This window comes from Hydra vulgaris, chromosome 13 (genome assembly GCF_038396675.1).
Source record: "Hydra vulgaris chromosome 13, alternate assembly HydraT2T_AEP".
In the NCBI taxonomy this organism is placed as follows: domain Eukaryota; kingdom Metazoa; phylum Cnidaria; class Hydrozoa; order Anthoathecata; family Hydridae; genus Hydra; species Hydra vulgaris.
In genome coordinates this window covers 7,683,299-7,698,498 of record NC_088932.1, presented here as the reverse complement: position 1 = coordinate 7,698,498, position 15,200 = coordinate 7,683,299, and the positions used below count along the sequence as shown (strand labels likewise).

General features: G+C 29.1%; 1 protein-coding gene across 2 annotated transcripts in view; it reads right to left on the bottom strand.

Moving 5' to 3' along the window:
• The window catches only part of LOC105844195 (uncharacterized), an 89,561-nt gene that overhangs the window by 68,120 nt on the left and 6,241 nt on the right, over positions 1-15,200 (bottom strand). For both annotated transcript variants that reach the window (XM_065815372.1, XM_065815371.1), the window contains exon 2: positions 6,080-6,125. In XM_065815372.1, coding sequence (XP_065671444.1) covers positions 6,080-6,125 — 46 coding nt within the window. The remainder of the gene's footprint in view (positions 1-6,079; positions 6,126-15,200) is intronic.

The window sequence follows — 15,200 nt, the reverse complement described above, 5'->3', positions numbered from 1 at the left end:
AGTAAGTATAGTTTCTTTGATCTTAGGGAAATCAAATGGTTTACATAAAACTATACTAGTGTTACCTTTTCCCATTTTTACTAAATTAGTTCGACATTAGGCTGTTGCAAAAAAAAACAATGATTAAAAATGTTTATCTCCCTCGCTGTTTTCTGGTGATGGGTAGCGTAAAAACCCTAATTTTCAAATTTTGGCCCAAAATGTTAAACTTAACCCTTGTCCCTAGTCCCCCAAAAATCTAATTTTTTGGTTTTTCAATGGTTTTAAATTATTTTTAATCTGTACTTTTTTTTAGAAAACAAACAAGTATATTGAGTTTTACCTTTTATTTTACATATATGTAAAATAGTTACACATTATATATGTTCAGAAAAAAAAAATCATAGTCATGGTAGCAAATATAATATAGGGATTAAAATATTATAAATATTACTAATTTTTCATATTTATTGGTATTTTTTATATATAATATTATCGGTATTTCTTATATTGGGTAACTATTAAAAGTAATCTCATTAAAAAACAACAACACACTTTCAATCTATTTTACATTTGAATATGAAGAAATACACAAAGCTATTACAAATTAATTTTAATAGGAAAAAGTAACTACATCAATTAAAGTTTGTTTAACGATTACTCAAAGTTATCTTTGTGATATCGATAAAACACTTTCTATGGTTTTCAACTACTTGTAACTCACATTGCTTGCTTTTTTTCTCATTTGTGAGGAACAATGAAAAGTCTTGCATCAAATTTACACCTCTCTCAGCAACATCATTAAAAACTCTAATATTTTTAAAAAAGTTCATTGCTATAAGATAAACTTTGTACTTCTCCCATGTTTGCATAAGAGTTTTTATCCACAATGTGTTCAAACCAAGGGTTTTAAACAGAAGCCTAGAGTTTTGTCCAAACAAGGATTAAACTTTTTTGTTTTTTGTCACTACAGGACTACATTGGTAGAATTGAAGTTTTTTTATCAATGTTTTTTATTTCATTGTTAGACAACGTTTTTGAAAATAATGAAAAAACTGCAATCTCCTCAGTTAAATACCAAAAATGATTTTTAAATATTTCTGAGGTGCTTTCTGATATTTCCTTTTTGTTGACTTTGAAATCCTGCAACTCATTGAAAAGTTTCAAGTCATTAAAAGGATTGTCAACCTCGGGGGCATGTTTACCAGTGCTTGATATACACAAGAGCATTAAAAAGACTTATTTCTCTCAGCTTTGCAGTAGTTACCTCATTATAGTCCATAGAATCTTTAAAGAGGTACATTTTTGCAACGTATATCGTCAAAAACATTCATCTTGGGTGATAATAGGCCACTGGCTTGCGCCAATGTACACCTCTATATGGAATTTCTATACGTAAAGTTAACATAAATTCTGTGCATTCCTTGTTATCAACTCTTATTTCGAAATTCTTATTATTGAGCTGCTCTTTGAAAATAGAAATTGCAGAATTTTGTTGTAGCTTCATATTTCTGACTTTAAGATCTAGGCATTTGAAGTCATTTTTTTCCAAGATAGAATCCCATTTTTCCTAGAAAATGTGATGTCTGCGTAAAATTTGAAATTCTTTTAGAAAAAAAATTAAACAATTTTTTTCTAAAAGAATTTCAAATTTTACGCATACACTATTCTGCCACCCTGAGTTTGAAACAGTTGTGTCAAAGACAATTTCACTATATTATCTGCTAAATCCCATTACTGTACAAGTAAAAATGTAGCTTTAGCGTGACTAGACCCAGTGCTATCCACTATTTCTGGAACGTCTAACTATTTACCTTGTTCGTAGCCTGGAGTTCCTGAAATGAACACTGCTAGTCTGATTGTTTCTTGTTAAGGTCTTTCATAACTTTTCCATCCCAGTTTCAAGCACAAATTTCAGGAGTAAAAAACAATTATTTTATTTTATCTTTCATTATAACCCTATTTTCTTGTCGATATCGATGACACAAAGTTTTTGAAATACCCACATTGTCTTTATCAACTCTAATACATTTTAGTTTTGCAGCCGCGATTTCTGTAGCTTGATTAAGGGATTGATTCGAATGATTAGCATTAGACAAACCCCTTTAACTTTTAAAGAATTAGTAAGTGATCTTACAAGCAGTTCTTTCTTAGGCTTTTTTAGAGGAAGAAATTCTTCATCTGTATAATCTAGATCATAATCTTGTGGAGAATCTTCTAAAATCACTTGTGTTGATTGATCTATAACTTTTTTTGACGTACTTTTTACATGATTATTTTCTTTTTCAACAGAGTATAAAACGACTTTTTCACCATCTTTTAAAGTATCTAAAAACTTTAAATATTCACTTTGTTTAGTGTTCCTTAATTTTTCACAGTTTACAATATCAGCTGCTTCTTGATATGCAATATAAAAAAACTCTTCAAGTTGATTTAAAAACATCTGTGATTTTTCATCATTTCAACCTTTATGCCTGGTTAAGGTTCTGTATGATTCATACATTTTTTTAAGTTTCTGTTTTAATTTGCTTTTCCTTTGCGTTTTTTTTCCTGTTTTCTTCAATATAGCAAAGAGCTTGTCAGTTATCTTACTACATATAACTGTGTTACTAATAGAGTACTCATCATGTTTCATAGGCCCTTCTTTCAAAAAAAAAAAAGTATCGCAATAGCTCACGCTAAGTTTGGTTTGAAGGTAGTTATTCCAGACGATTCCCTTACAACCAAATTTGGTATTTTGAATGTAAACTTGATTGACTTGTATTGGCAAAGCAAGCTTTTACAAAACGCGCTGCATAAATTATGTTTCTGTTGCTATGTCTCATAGCAACATAAACATAATATCTGTTTTTAAGTACAACAAAACAAAAAGATTGTAGAGACGACAACTTTAAAGAACGTTTCAAATGTATTGTTTGTAATTTATATTTAACTTGAAATTAGCAAAACTCCCTAGAGACAACTATGTACATGTACACGATTATCTCAAAGAAGTTTTGTATGCACTTTTGATAATTATGTACATGTACATAACTATTCCAAGGAAGTTTTGAATTAATTTTCATTGAACATAATTGAACATAATTATCAATTATGTACATGTACTTAATTATCCCAATTATCCCAAGGGAGCTTGGTATATATTTTATATGTCATAAACTATTTTTTCAAAAATTGTTTATGACATATATACACTGATAAATTGTAAACACTATTAAATCATAATAGCTTATTCAAATAAGCAATTAACACATATGAGCGTTAAAACTAAAGACAGTTAATTGATAAAATTTTGATGTGCTTTTGATGTATTTTAATGTATTTAAAAATACCAATAAAAATGAAAGAATCAGTAATATTTATGTTTTAATTCCATATTAAACTTGTAATCATGGCCTTTGACTTTTTAATAAAATAAAAGTTTAAACTAAGTTTATTTGATTGGTAACTTACAAAAAGTTATAGAACAAAAATAATTTAAAATCTTTGAAAAAACCAAAGAATAAATTTTTTGGGGGGACTTGGAACAAGGCTTAGGGTTAACATTTTGGGCTGAAATTTAAAATTTAGGATTTTTACGCTACCCATCACTTAAAAACAGCCGGGAGATATTTTTTAACTTTGGTCTTTTCGGAACACCCGATTCGACATCTTCCACAAATTCCATTTGGGAAACAGTTATCATTTAATTTGATATTGTCAATGAAATATTTTTTAATTTTCAATAAAACTACACTTCTTTCTTGTTTTTTACTTAATTTTTTCCTTTTTCAAAGCAAAGTAAACAAACTTTACTCCTACTCTGGCTTTGAATACGGCATTTTATAGGTGAAATAATTATTAATATTCAAACATTCAAAGCACATCTAGCGATATTGCAAACGCAACACGTAGCTAAACACAAATTACAATAATGCATAAAAATCAAAACTCGTTAAAGCTAAATGTACTTTTTATTTAATAAATTTCAAATATTTTAGTAATAAAGAATGATTTTAGGTGTTATTTAAATTGACGTGACACAAATTAAAAACTAGTGTGTAAAAGTAAACCATCTAACGTTTTATATACACGCTTTGGTAAGACATACAGAAAAATTAAAGACAAGTTCCTTTAAGTAATTATCCACAAAGAAGCAAACAAGACTCTGAATTTTTCATCATACTCAACTCTGGGAAAATGGTTACGAGCTATCTAAATGTCTCAAAAATTATTGAAATTATTTTAATAAAGCTGTTGTTACATATAACTCTTGTCATACATTCTTTTCTAAGTCTTACTAATTAAATCTGATTTTTTTCTTTTCATATTTATTACAATCAAAGTTTATCGAAAAATTTTAAATTTCATTCCAAAAAAGATATGCCGTTTAAAAGTTGTTACCTTTTAAAGTTGTTTTTTAAAGTTAATTGAGGAATATTAAACTGTAAATAAAAATACCTTTTTAACGTAAAAAGATTTTTGTATGAAATTTGAAATCTTTTGATTAATTTTAATCTAGTATAAGATATTATAAATTTTTTTTTTTTTTTATTGAAACCATATATGGGACACAAGGACCCAAACTTTAGGTTTAATATTGTTTCTAGGCTCCGATCATCGCTTTTTTTTCTAAAACATTCTTAATTGCATTAGTATGATTTTAGAATATTTTTTTAATTCCAGGTCATAAAAGAACAAAGTACAGTGGTTTCGAAAATGTTATCCGTTTTTGGTGCACTTTTTTTTTTTTCGTAAGAAATATTTTCACTATGGTGTGACAGGTAAAGATATTTACATAGAAAGCCAAGATTTTTATAAACCAATAATTTTACAGTATAAGCATATTCTTGTGCAGGTGGGCATATTTGTATCAAAAAGGCAAAAACATCAAAAATACAAAAATACAAAAATAAAGGTTATTGAGGCTGTATTCCCATGCTCCTAAACTTTCAGGGCATGGGAATACAGCCTCAATAACCTGTGGCAAATTTCCACTTTCCACCCTTAATTTTTAGATAATAAAATTTCATCCTTAGTTTTTAGATAATAAAAACATTAACGCAAAAACTTTTAAAAAACAACTAAAAATTATGCCAATTTAGTAGATCCTCCTAATATTTTTGCAGAATATAATTTTTTTTTGATTATTTTTGTATATACTTAAATATATTTACGGTTGTTAAGTTACTCTATAATGCACAATTTTATTTTATGAATGTTAAATTATTAAATCAATGATGTAACTAAATTTTATAGTATTATGAACATTGGGGTCTAAAAACAACTTTTTTTGGTTCTTTGTATCAATTTAAAGTCATTTACAATGGATATTAAGAACAAAGATATTAAGACTGTTTTATAAGTTTAGTAAATAGGTTTTATTCAATAAAAAGTCTCAATTAAAAGTCTCGAAAAAATCAATGCCTAGACGTCTAGAAGCTGTAGTTTAAACAAAAGCAGGCCCTGTTAAGTATTTAAAAAATGGTTTTGTTATTTATTAATTTATTACATAACAAAAAATGCGATTGAAAAAACATTTTTTGACAATTGAAAATCTAAAGTTCCTATATTTGAAGGCTTTCTGAGGCTTTATATTTTACGCAAACATAAATAAACCTTTTTAAAATACGTACTTTAATTTTTATTTGCCTTGACATTTGCCTTGAGTTGACCAAAAAGGTTTTAAGTTTCAAAAATATAACCCTTTTTTTATGTAAAATATTTTTAAAATTGTCTGGTTGGATAATTTTTTAAGATATTATATTTACAACACAAACTAGAAGTTTATTGTAAATATACAAGTAAAATTTATCGTATACATTAAACTAAGGTTAATTGTAAACATAAAAATAAAATTTATTGTAAACATACTAGTGATGTTTATTATAACCAAAAAAGTGAGATTATTGTAAACATAAAAATGAAATTCTGATCTTACACCTAAAGATTATACCCATACCTAGTATATAAATAACGGGTATAATAAGTTAACTCGATAAATTAATTCAATAGCACTCAGGGTATAGTTTATATAAAGGTATACTTTGCATTAAAAAAAATGAAGATATTTATACAAATTTACTAAGTTTATTAAAATTTAATAGTCCGATTTTCTTACTAAATACATCTGCAGTTGTATTGCTTACCATCCAAGCTATGAAAATCTATACATAAAAATAATAGCTTTAATAATTTAGAAATAATTGTTCAAAATAATATTAAATAGTAAAATGTACGGATAAATAGATACATATATGTATATATATAATAATAATATATATATATATATATATATATATATATATATATATATATATATATATATATATTACATATATATATATATATATTAGGGCGCAAAAGATGAACAAGATCCTTCAACGTCTGACAGGTCCTTTATATTATTAAAAAGAATTTTTTATGTTTTTATTTATCATGTTGGGTATCAAAAGAAGCGAAACTTTATAAAAATTGCAACAATAAAAAAAGAAAATTTATATAAAAATAAGTTGAATAAGTTCTTTTTAAAAAACTAAAAAAAAAAAAGTACTTAAATTTTTAATTTTCGTTAAATTCTATAGTTTTTAAAGTACAAAATATGAACCAACTATCTACATGAAGGGTGCCGGTATTGCGAAACAAATTTTTCCCCCATATTTTTTTCCCCCCGGAAAGTTTGTACCGAGACAAACCTTCCTCCCGGAAAGTTTATTCTAGAATAAACATTCCGGGAGGATAAAATATTTCATCCCCGCCCGTAATAAATGTTCCCCCGCTAAAAATGTTGCAAAACTTTGGTTTTTTTGATAAAGGGTTTGTGTGTTTTTTTATTTATATTATTATAATTATTGTTACGCTATTTTAATTATAAAATAACATGCCATAACGTTAAATACGAGAACCTATACCAAGAACGTCGATATGCATGGCGGTGCTTAAGGCGAAATTTTCACATGCCTTCCATATTTCATTTAAAAAAAAAAGAACCAAATAAAATAAAACCGTAATTTAGCAGTATTACCTGTATTTTACAGCATTTTACAGTAATAACTTATAAATATTGTTCAGTAATTGTTCTAAATGTGAATAGTTTGCATCGCTTTATTTTTTCCACGTTTACGTAAGACGGTTATCGGAAAAGGTTTGATGATTGATGTTTCCAAACAGCTGATGAGATGTGAACGCACCATTTTGTTTTTAAACGTCTGCGTTGTACCATCTTTTCCATAAATGACCAACTGAAATGCAAAGGCAGCTGCATAAACACCACAGTCTGATGCATTCGGTTGTAGTGCGCATGGTACCACAGTTACTGGAAGAAAACCCTCGGTATTAACAAAATTAAAATACAGTTGTCTCATTTGAGTTTTAACATAGTTTGAAACAGAACCATGAAGGCTATCTAAATACAAAACCTCTCTGTCAATACATGCAGTTGTCACCCAATGGTTGACGTCGTGAAGAATGATGATGGACTCACAGGTAACTGCTTTGAACCCAGATCGTGTCTGAACTAGAAGAGTCGATTGAATGTTTTTGTTACCAAGATGTGTTGAAACCATTTTATTGACTGCATCAATAATTCTGTCGTTCAACCATGCGTTTGAAAACAGGATCTGTTTATCTCCAATGGTCAGATTGTACTTTGAAATCCAGTATTCAGATTTTAAAACCATTTGTTGATTATCGATTGTTTCTGTTGCTATAACTTCATCATTATTCTGATCGGAGGCATCAGACTGATTTGACATAGCTGTATCCCGTTGTTCACTCCATCTTTTTAAGTTGATACCGTTAACAGTTTGTTTCAATATTCTTTTTTTATCTTGCAACCGATAAACTCCTTTGTCCAAAACCTCTATTATCGTGTAAGGGCCGTGAAATCTCTGAGCCAACTTATCGCCCATTCGTGTGTCTTTACGCCTGTTGCATTTCAAAACTTTGTCACCAACTGCAATTTTTTGACTTGAATGTTTAATATCGTAACGTTTCTTCTGAACATTTTGTGCCGTTGCGATGTTCTCTTTAGCTGCGTTTCTTTTCGCACCAATTTTTTCAGCGAAATCTTTCATTCGTAATCCTTGTTTGGCTTCATCGATTTTGGTATCCCATTGAAAAACTTCTCTTGTCTGGTTTTCTAAATCAATTGGAATCTGAGCTTTAACTCCATACATAATCTCAAAGGGAGAGTATTTCGTAGAAGCTTGTTTATTTATTTGATATGCAAAAGCCACCGGGTCCAGTAGTTCATCCCAGTCATTTGCTTCGTTGTTTACGAGCTTCATTAAATGGGTAATCAATGTTTAGTTAAACCTATTGTGCAGATTAAATAAATAAATTATAGTTAGTAACTGTTGTATTTAAAGCAAGTAATTAATGCTCCTTTTTTAAACAAAAAACTAATTCTAAAGTTACCATTAAAACTGTACAAAGATAAAAAAAAGTATAACCATTTATCACCTTTCTGTCAGTCTATTAGTCTGAGGATGATATGCTGATGTTTTGGCGGATTCCATATTTAATATCAATAAAAGATCTTCCACGAGCTTGTTACAAAATTTGCGTCCTTGGTCATGAAGTAGAATGTAGCAAGCTCCAAATCTGAATACCAGACGGACAATGAAACGATGAACAGATTCCACGTCTTTTGCTGCTATGGAATCAACTTCAGCCCATCTAGTAAGGTATTCTGTTGCTACTACAATATATTGCTTTCCACTCTTAGTTTCTTTCAACGGACCAATTAGATCTATTCCCCAACGGTGAAAAATGTCATGTGTTGGGATTGGATGAAGCGTCGCATGTGATAGTTTGTTGTTAGGATTCGCACGTTGACATTCAGGGCAGGATACTACAAATTTTCGTATGTCTTTTGAAATCGACTTCCACCAATACCTATCAGTTGCTTTTTTGATAGTGGCGTTTTGCCCAAAGTGACATCCTCCAACTATGTTGCTGTGGAGAGTTTGTATTATACGGATTCGTTCATTTTCTCCAGTTACCACATGTTGTAGTTTTTTTTAATTTCCGATATGAAATAAATCTCCGTGTACCAACCGGAAGGATTCTGCTTTCTTTCGAAGTTTTCTTTTATCGTCTTTCGTATAGTTAGAAGGATATTCATTTTTCCCGAGATACATTTGCAGAGCTTTACTTTCTTCATTTTCCATATTCTTGTTTAAAATAACTAAATCATTATATCGAATAAAAACAACTTATTTTTGCAAGTAATTTGTAATTTTATTTAACTAGTTGAATTATAAACGTTAGCAAGTATTCGTGTTCGTTACAGAAAGCAAATAGCTATAATAAATATGAAATGAAAGTTATATCATAAAAATTATTTGCAATTTATAGTATTATTTTACTAAACATAACAAAAAAACTTATATAGATTTGAATAACATAATCATAAATATACAAACAAAAATTCCAAACAACCTTTTCAAAACATTTAAAAACGTTCTAAACTTGCACGAAGTTATTTTTTTAACAATAAAACGTATAATTTGTTAGCAACTTATTAGAGATTTGCATGAAAAAACTTTGTATAACAAAAATAATTATGAAAGATGCGTTCGACTCAAGCGAAACTTTGTTTTTTTATGTAGATATTGTTAATTTAGCATTTGAACCAAAAGTAGCATTTAGCATTTAGATCTATCTATATGCGCATTTAATTGCACAAGTTATGTCAATTTGTATATTATTAAGTATTAAGGGGGAACTAATATCACGGAGGAAACTTTATTTCGCAGATAGAGGAACAGATATTACGAGGGGGGAAATATTATTTCGAAATAAATTTTCCCCCCGGAAAGAATATTTCGGCCGGGGGGAAATTCTGTAATGGGGAACATTTATTTCGTGACACCGGAAATGCCAATTTTTGAAAATGTTTTTATTAACACGTACAAATCATAGACAACTTTTAGTATTAAATTTGAAGCCAAAAAAAAATAAAGGTTCATTTTAGATATTTGAGAATACCTCTCCTACGTAAAAACAGGAAATATTACACTGTTGCTTCCACACAACTAGAAATTTTACAATTTTTTTTGTTTTAATTGAGAGAAATACGACAATAAAACATAGCGGACACACATCCTGAAATCACTAAAAACCTAAAAAGTCAAGTAAATTGAAAAAACAAGTAATTCAGTAAAAATTTAGGCTTTAAAGTCATAAAATGTCAATTTTTGTTTCTGTATTCGTTTAAAATGTTTAAAAGTTCTTAGCTTGCAGAAATAGACAGAAATTTTAGACAAGTTTAGTCAAGTAACTTCTAAACACTAGCAAGAGCTATGTTGGTATTGATGATATCTCTAAAAAAGTAAAACAAAGAAGACCTAGAATAACAAACAAGTCGGGCGTTTTACATTGCTATTTATATCAAAACAATTAATTATTCAAAAAAACTCATAACTGTTACAAAGAATTTCTTTCCATAAGAAACATTAGCAAATCTAGATTAGAAATAGTTTAAAAGATCCTAAAAACGACTGGTTAGTAAGTGTCTGTTATTATAAAAAAGTGCTTTGAGATTTTTAGAATGCTACTTTCTTATGCTATTATTTATGCAAACTTTTTTATTAACAAGTAAATGGTTAATGATTAAACTAATAAATATTTTGTCTAATATACTATCATAAACCAATGAGCATATTTTTGATCTAGTCAATTATTAAACTAATTTAAAATTAAAAAAAGTAGAAACTTTTTTTGAGCATAATAATGAAAGTAGTTAATTTTAACCTCGTTGCCAGGTAATATAACCAGGATTATGTTATCATACACATTTTCCACACTGAGTTTAGAGTCCGCATAATTTAGAAATAAGTCTGCATACTTTTTTGAATTTTGTACAATACGAATTAATTTGATTTACAGGAATGCCACCCAAGTACCATAGAGGAAATATATTAACCGTCTTTATAGTTTTACTAAAGACAAAATTGATAGCATCATAAACAATATTCAATCTTTTAGAGGACACATTATTCTATCAAAGATTAAAAAAAAAACTTCCTTCCAGAGGATCTAAATCTTTACGAGATGCGTGCAATGTACTTAGATGGTCATCCAGGCCAATCCTGTTCCAGAGAAAGTTATGAGTAAGCTATTTCGTTTTGTTTCACTTTCAGAATATATGTAAATAATCAATTTATTTTAGCAATAAAAAAATTGGTATTATTTCATTATTACTTTTTATAAAAATTAAATTAAAAAAAAATTATTCTGCGTTATTTTTTTGCTTTATTTATTTATGACGTTGTAAACAATTCTTATTATTAAGTTATTAAGTTTTACTAGTGTTATTTCTTTTTTTAAATAGACGGATCTTTAAAGAAAAATTGAATATTGCTTTTGGCTACACACAGAAGGACACATGCTCAACATGCGATAGATTTAAAATATTGTTGTCAGAAAGTCACTGTCAACATAAACTACTAAAACTTTAAGCTGAACGAGAGCTTCACTGGAGGAAAGGACAAGTTTTTTATGAAAGTAAGACTCCTGCTATACATGGAGCACACTCTTTGTCCAAGTTTTCCGCAGTTGTCTTTGATTTTTAAAAGAACCTATCTTGTCCTAATATTACAATCAATGACGCACACTACAGACGAATACTATTTTTGTACACTTTTATTGTACATAACCTGGGAATTAAAAAGGTTTCCCATTTTTCATATAACAAGACAGTCGGAGATAAAAAGTTTTAATGATGTAGCATTAAAGTTGTTGAACTACTTTAATATTGTCTAAATACGAAATATTGTCTTCAGATGTAACTTACCATTAACTCTTTTGTGAATCATGTCCTGGACAGTCTAAAAGTTGGACAAATGTTACTGTTTCTCCACTCCATGGTCCATCAGAAAAACAAATTTGAAAGCAATAAACCTGCTTTTCCGATCAGAGGGCACTCTTATATAAAGAGTGATCGAGACATGATTCTGATAAATCAAAAACTTCCCGCAGACACACCAGCAAGCTGGCTAAGCCACTTTGAGGACGCCAGAAGAAGCCCACCTCCTTTTCACATAGTTATACCTGAAAATACCATGTTGCTAAATATAGAAAAATGTGTTAAAACTCTCTTCGTTACCTCTTCTCCAACTAAAACTAGGCCACGTCGAGAAGTCGTTATCTCTAAAAGCCATCCAGATAAATTATTTTTCAGAGGGAACTGGGATGAAACATTTCCAGTTAACAAAAAGAAAATCTTCTTGGAGTCCCTTTAACCTACAAACAAGCTGTTGTACCTTTGTCCTCAATAAAGTATAAATAGTTACAGCTTCCCAAACGTTTTTTAAAGCAAGACGCATAGGTATTTTACGACTATTTTTTATACTAAAGTGAAGATCAACCATCTCCTGTAAATAAATGCTTTGACTCTGATGATGAAAAGAAAGTTGAATTTTAAAATTTAATTTTTTATACCACTTTAGTTTTTAACTATTTAAGACTTTTTTTTCTAGATTTCTTTAAATGATTATATACATTTGTGTGTTATTTATACTGTTTGGTTTTTAATATACTTGTTGATATTGCACTGAATGATTTTTTAAATAATATATGTTGGATTTTTCTTTTTTTTTTTTAGTAATATAAAAAGTAACATAATAAAATATGATGTTTGTAAAAAAATATTGCCTTTTATTTTGACTTTTCTCTCCTTACGCCCTTTATATAAAGGGCGTAAAATAAAAAGAATGATTATTATTTTTACATTTTTTATGAAACTTCTTTTCTTTTGAGACCCAATATAAAATGCTTTAGGTGCTTTGATGCAACCTCTAAAAATTCTTCAACTCACCTTAAGGTGGTTCACCACTAAAAAAAAAAAATCCCCAAATTTCATAATTTCAAATTAAAAAGTGTATAAGAGCATAACATAAGAAAATAAAAAACAATATAAGTATCATTTTACAACAATTTATTCCTAAAATTACGAAAATATGTCAAAAAGGTTGCAAAATCAGTCAATTTTGAACAAAATTTTGAAAAACGATAATTAGGAAACAATTAGAAATTAGAGCTTCATATTTGGCAAACAGTTTAATGCACATAAAATGAAGGGCCTGAACCAAAATCACTGCTATATTTTTAATAAAAGTTGAAATTTTTGATTTTTTTGGCAAAAACATCAAACTTTGCAGGGTTGGCTAATGAAATAAAATAGTAAAAAGTAAATAATTCATTAACTACTTTGTTTTTAGCATATATTGTGGTTCAGGCCCTTCATCATTATATGCAGAACATGTTCTAAAAATTTGAAGCAAAAAACTCAAGTCATTCAAAAGTTATGACATTTCAAAAATTAAAAATTGCACAAAAAAGTGAATGCAGAAAAACAACAATAAACAATTTATAACTAAAAAAAATATCAAAAACTTCCAGATAAGTATGGTTCAAAAGTTTCCAGTTGTTGTTCTTTATCTTGCCAACCCTTATTAATGGCTTTTAAATGTATCCTTCTACTTTTTTTTTCAAAAGAGTCTTTTTTATTCATACTGGTAACGCGTTTTTGATCCCTACAAAATGAGGACACAGTGGATTTTGCACCATTTTCAAGGTTAAGGTGACTCATTACTCTCTGAACACCAGCAGTACCCTCATTAAAATACAATACAGCTGAGTTGACTCCCAACTCAAATGAAGCTTTATGAATAAAAATATTTTTTGGGCATCTTGACCATATAATACTATTAAGACCCTCATTAGAATTTTGTGTTTGACCATGAGTGCATTTTTTCAAAAGGTTGTCATCACTCAATTCTTCAAACTCTTTCTTAATGATATGATATATCCATACTGGCAAATTAACTTTAGGTATGTAAATGCTGTGACCTGAATAGTTTTCTTTCTTCCATTTACACCAGCTATTAGGACCCACTGGACATAACACGTGGCGATGAAATTGATCAGGAAAATTAGTACAATGGTAAAGAACAGCGCGAATGTTTTTTTTCATTTGGTATACCTTTTCATTTTCACTTAAGGAATTATTAGCTGCAGCCTGTCTAATAGCCATACCAAAATAATTTTGTATTCTATTAATTGTGCATTCTGTCAATTTTCCTTTTCCAGTTAACCGATTACCATGATGTCGATCTTTTCTTCGGTTACGTAGTCTTGTACCAATGCGCTTTTGTATGTGACCAACACATTCTAACTTTTCTGGTTTGATTTGATACTTTCCATATGGATTACTGTTAAGAACATCATTAAATGCAGAGGAATCCCCATCTCCCAAATAATATTTATAAATTAAATCATTTTTTTCTACTGAACGATTAAATATCTTTACCACACCAGCACTTTCCATTGCCCCTGACGAGGCAGTGTGATTTAAAGAGCAAACATGATTAGCCTTCCATTCAGCATAACCTGGACTATTTTGCTTTCTTTTCCACATTCTACATCCCCTACAATACTTGCAAAAGACTTCAAAGTCAATACATCGCCCTTCTGAAATAGTGGTCACCACACCATTTAGCGAAACATGTCCGTGTTTTTGCCATGAGCCATCTGAAGAAACCCTGATCAGTTTTTTTCCTGAACCAATGTGCTCATCTTTAACTTTATGTTTAACTTTTATTGCTGCTGCCTTTGTGGATTGTTCTGCTGATAGCTTATATGCATTTTGAATAGTGCTGTTGACTTTGTTAAATGCATTGTTATTCATACATGAAGTGTTTGCGATTCGGGAAAAGTCCACTAAGGCTTGGTGTCCTTTCCCAATTTCACGAAAAGCAATAACCATTCTAAGGTTGATATCAAAATAATTTCTACCTTGTTTAGGCACAGATTTTTTAACATCATTAGATGTATATGTGCAATAATGAAAGTTACACTTGGTACATTTAAAATTCAACATGTGAGAAAACCCACTTCGTCTATTGTTGTCATCTGTAAAAATAATGCAACTCTTACATTCTGGGCAACTCCCAATACTATCAATAACTTTTTTTAAAATAGAGAAGTTTATTATAATGTTATAATTTTCTGAATTACTAAAATTATCAGCTTTTATTAAAGAAACTTTGCTGGCACTAACTGAAACACGCTCAACACTTTCGTCTTCTTTTAGGGTTGGTGTTTTGGTCCACTGGTTGCCATGAAATGCTCTTTTTCTTTTTAAACTTTTTTTTTGTTGCTTCCCATTATATATAATATTCTAATATTTTAAAATATATAATATAAAACTGATAAGTTGTACTAAATAATAAAAA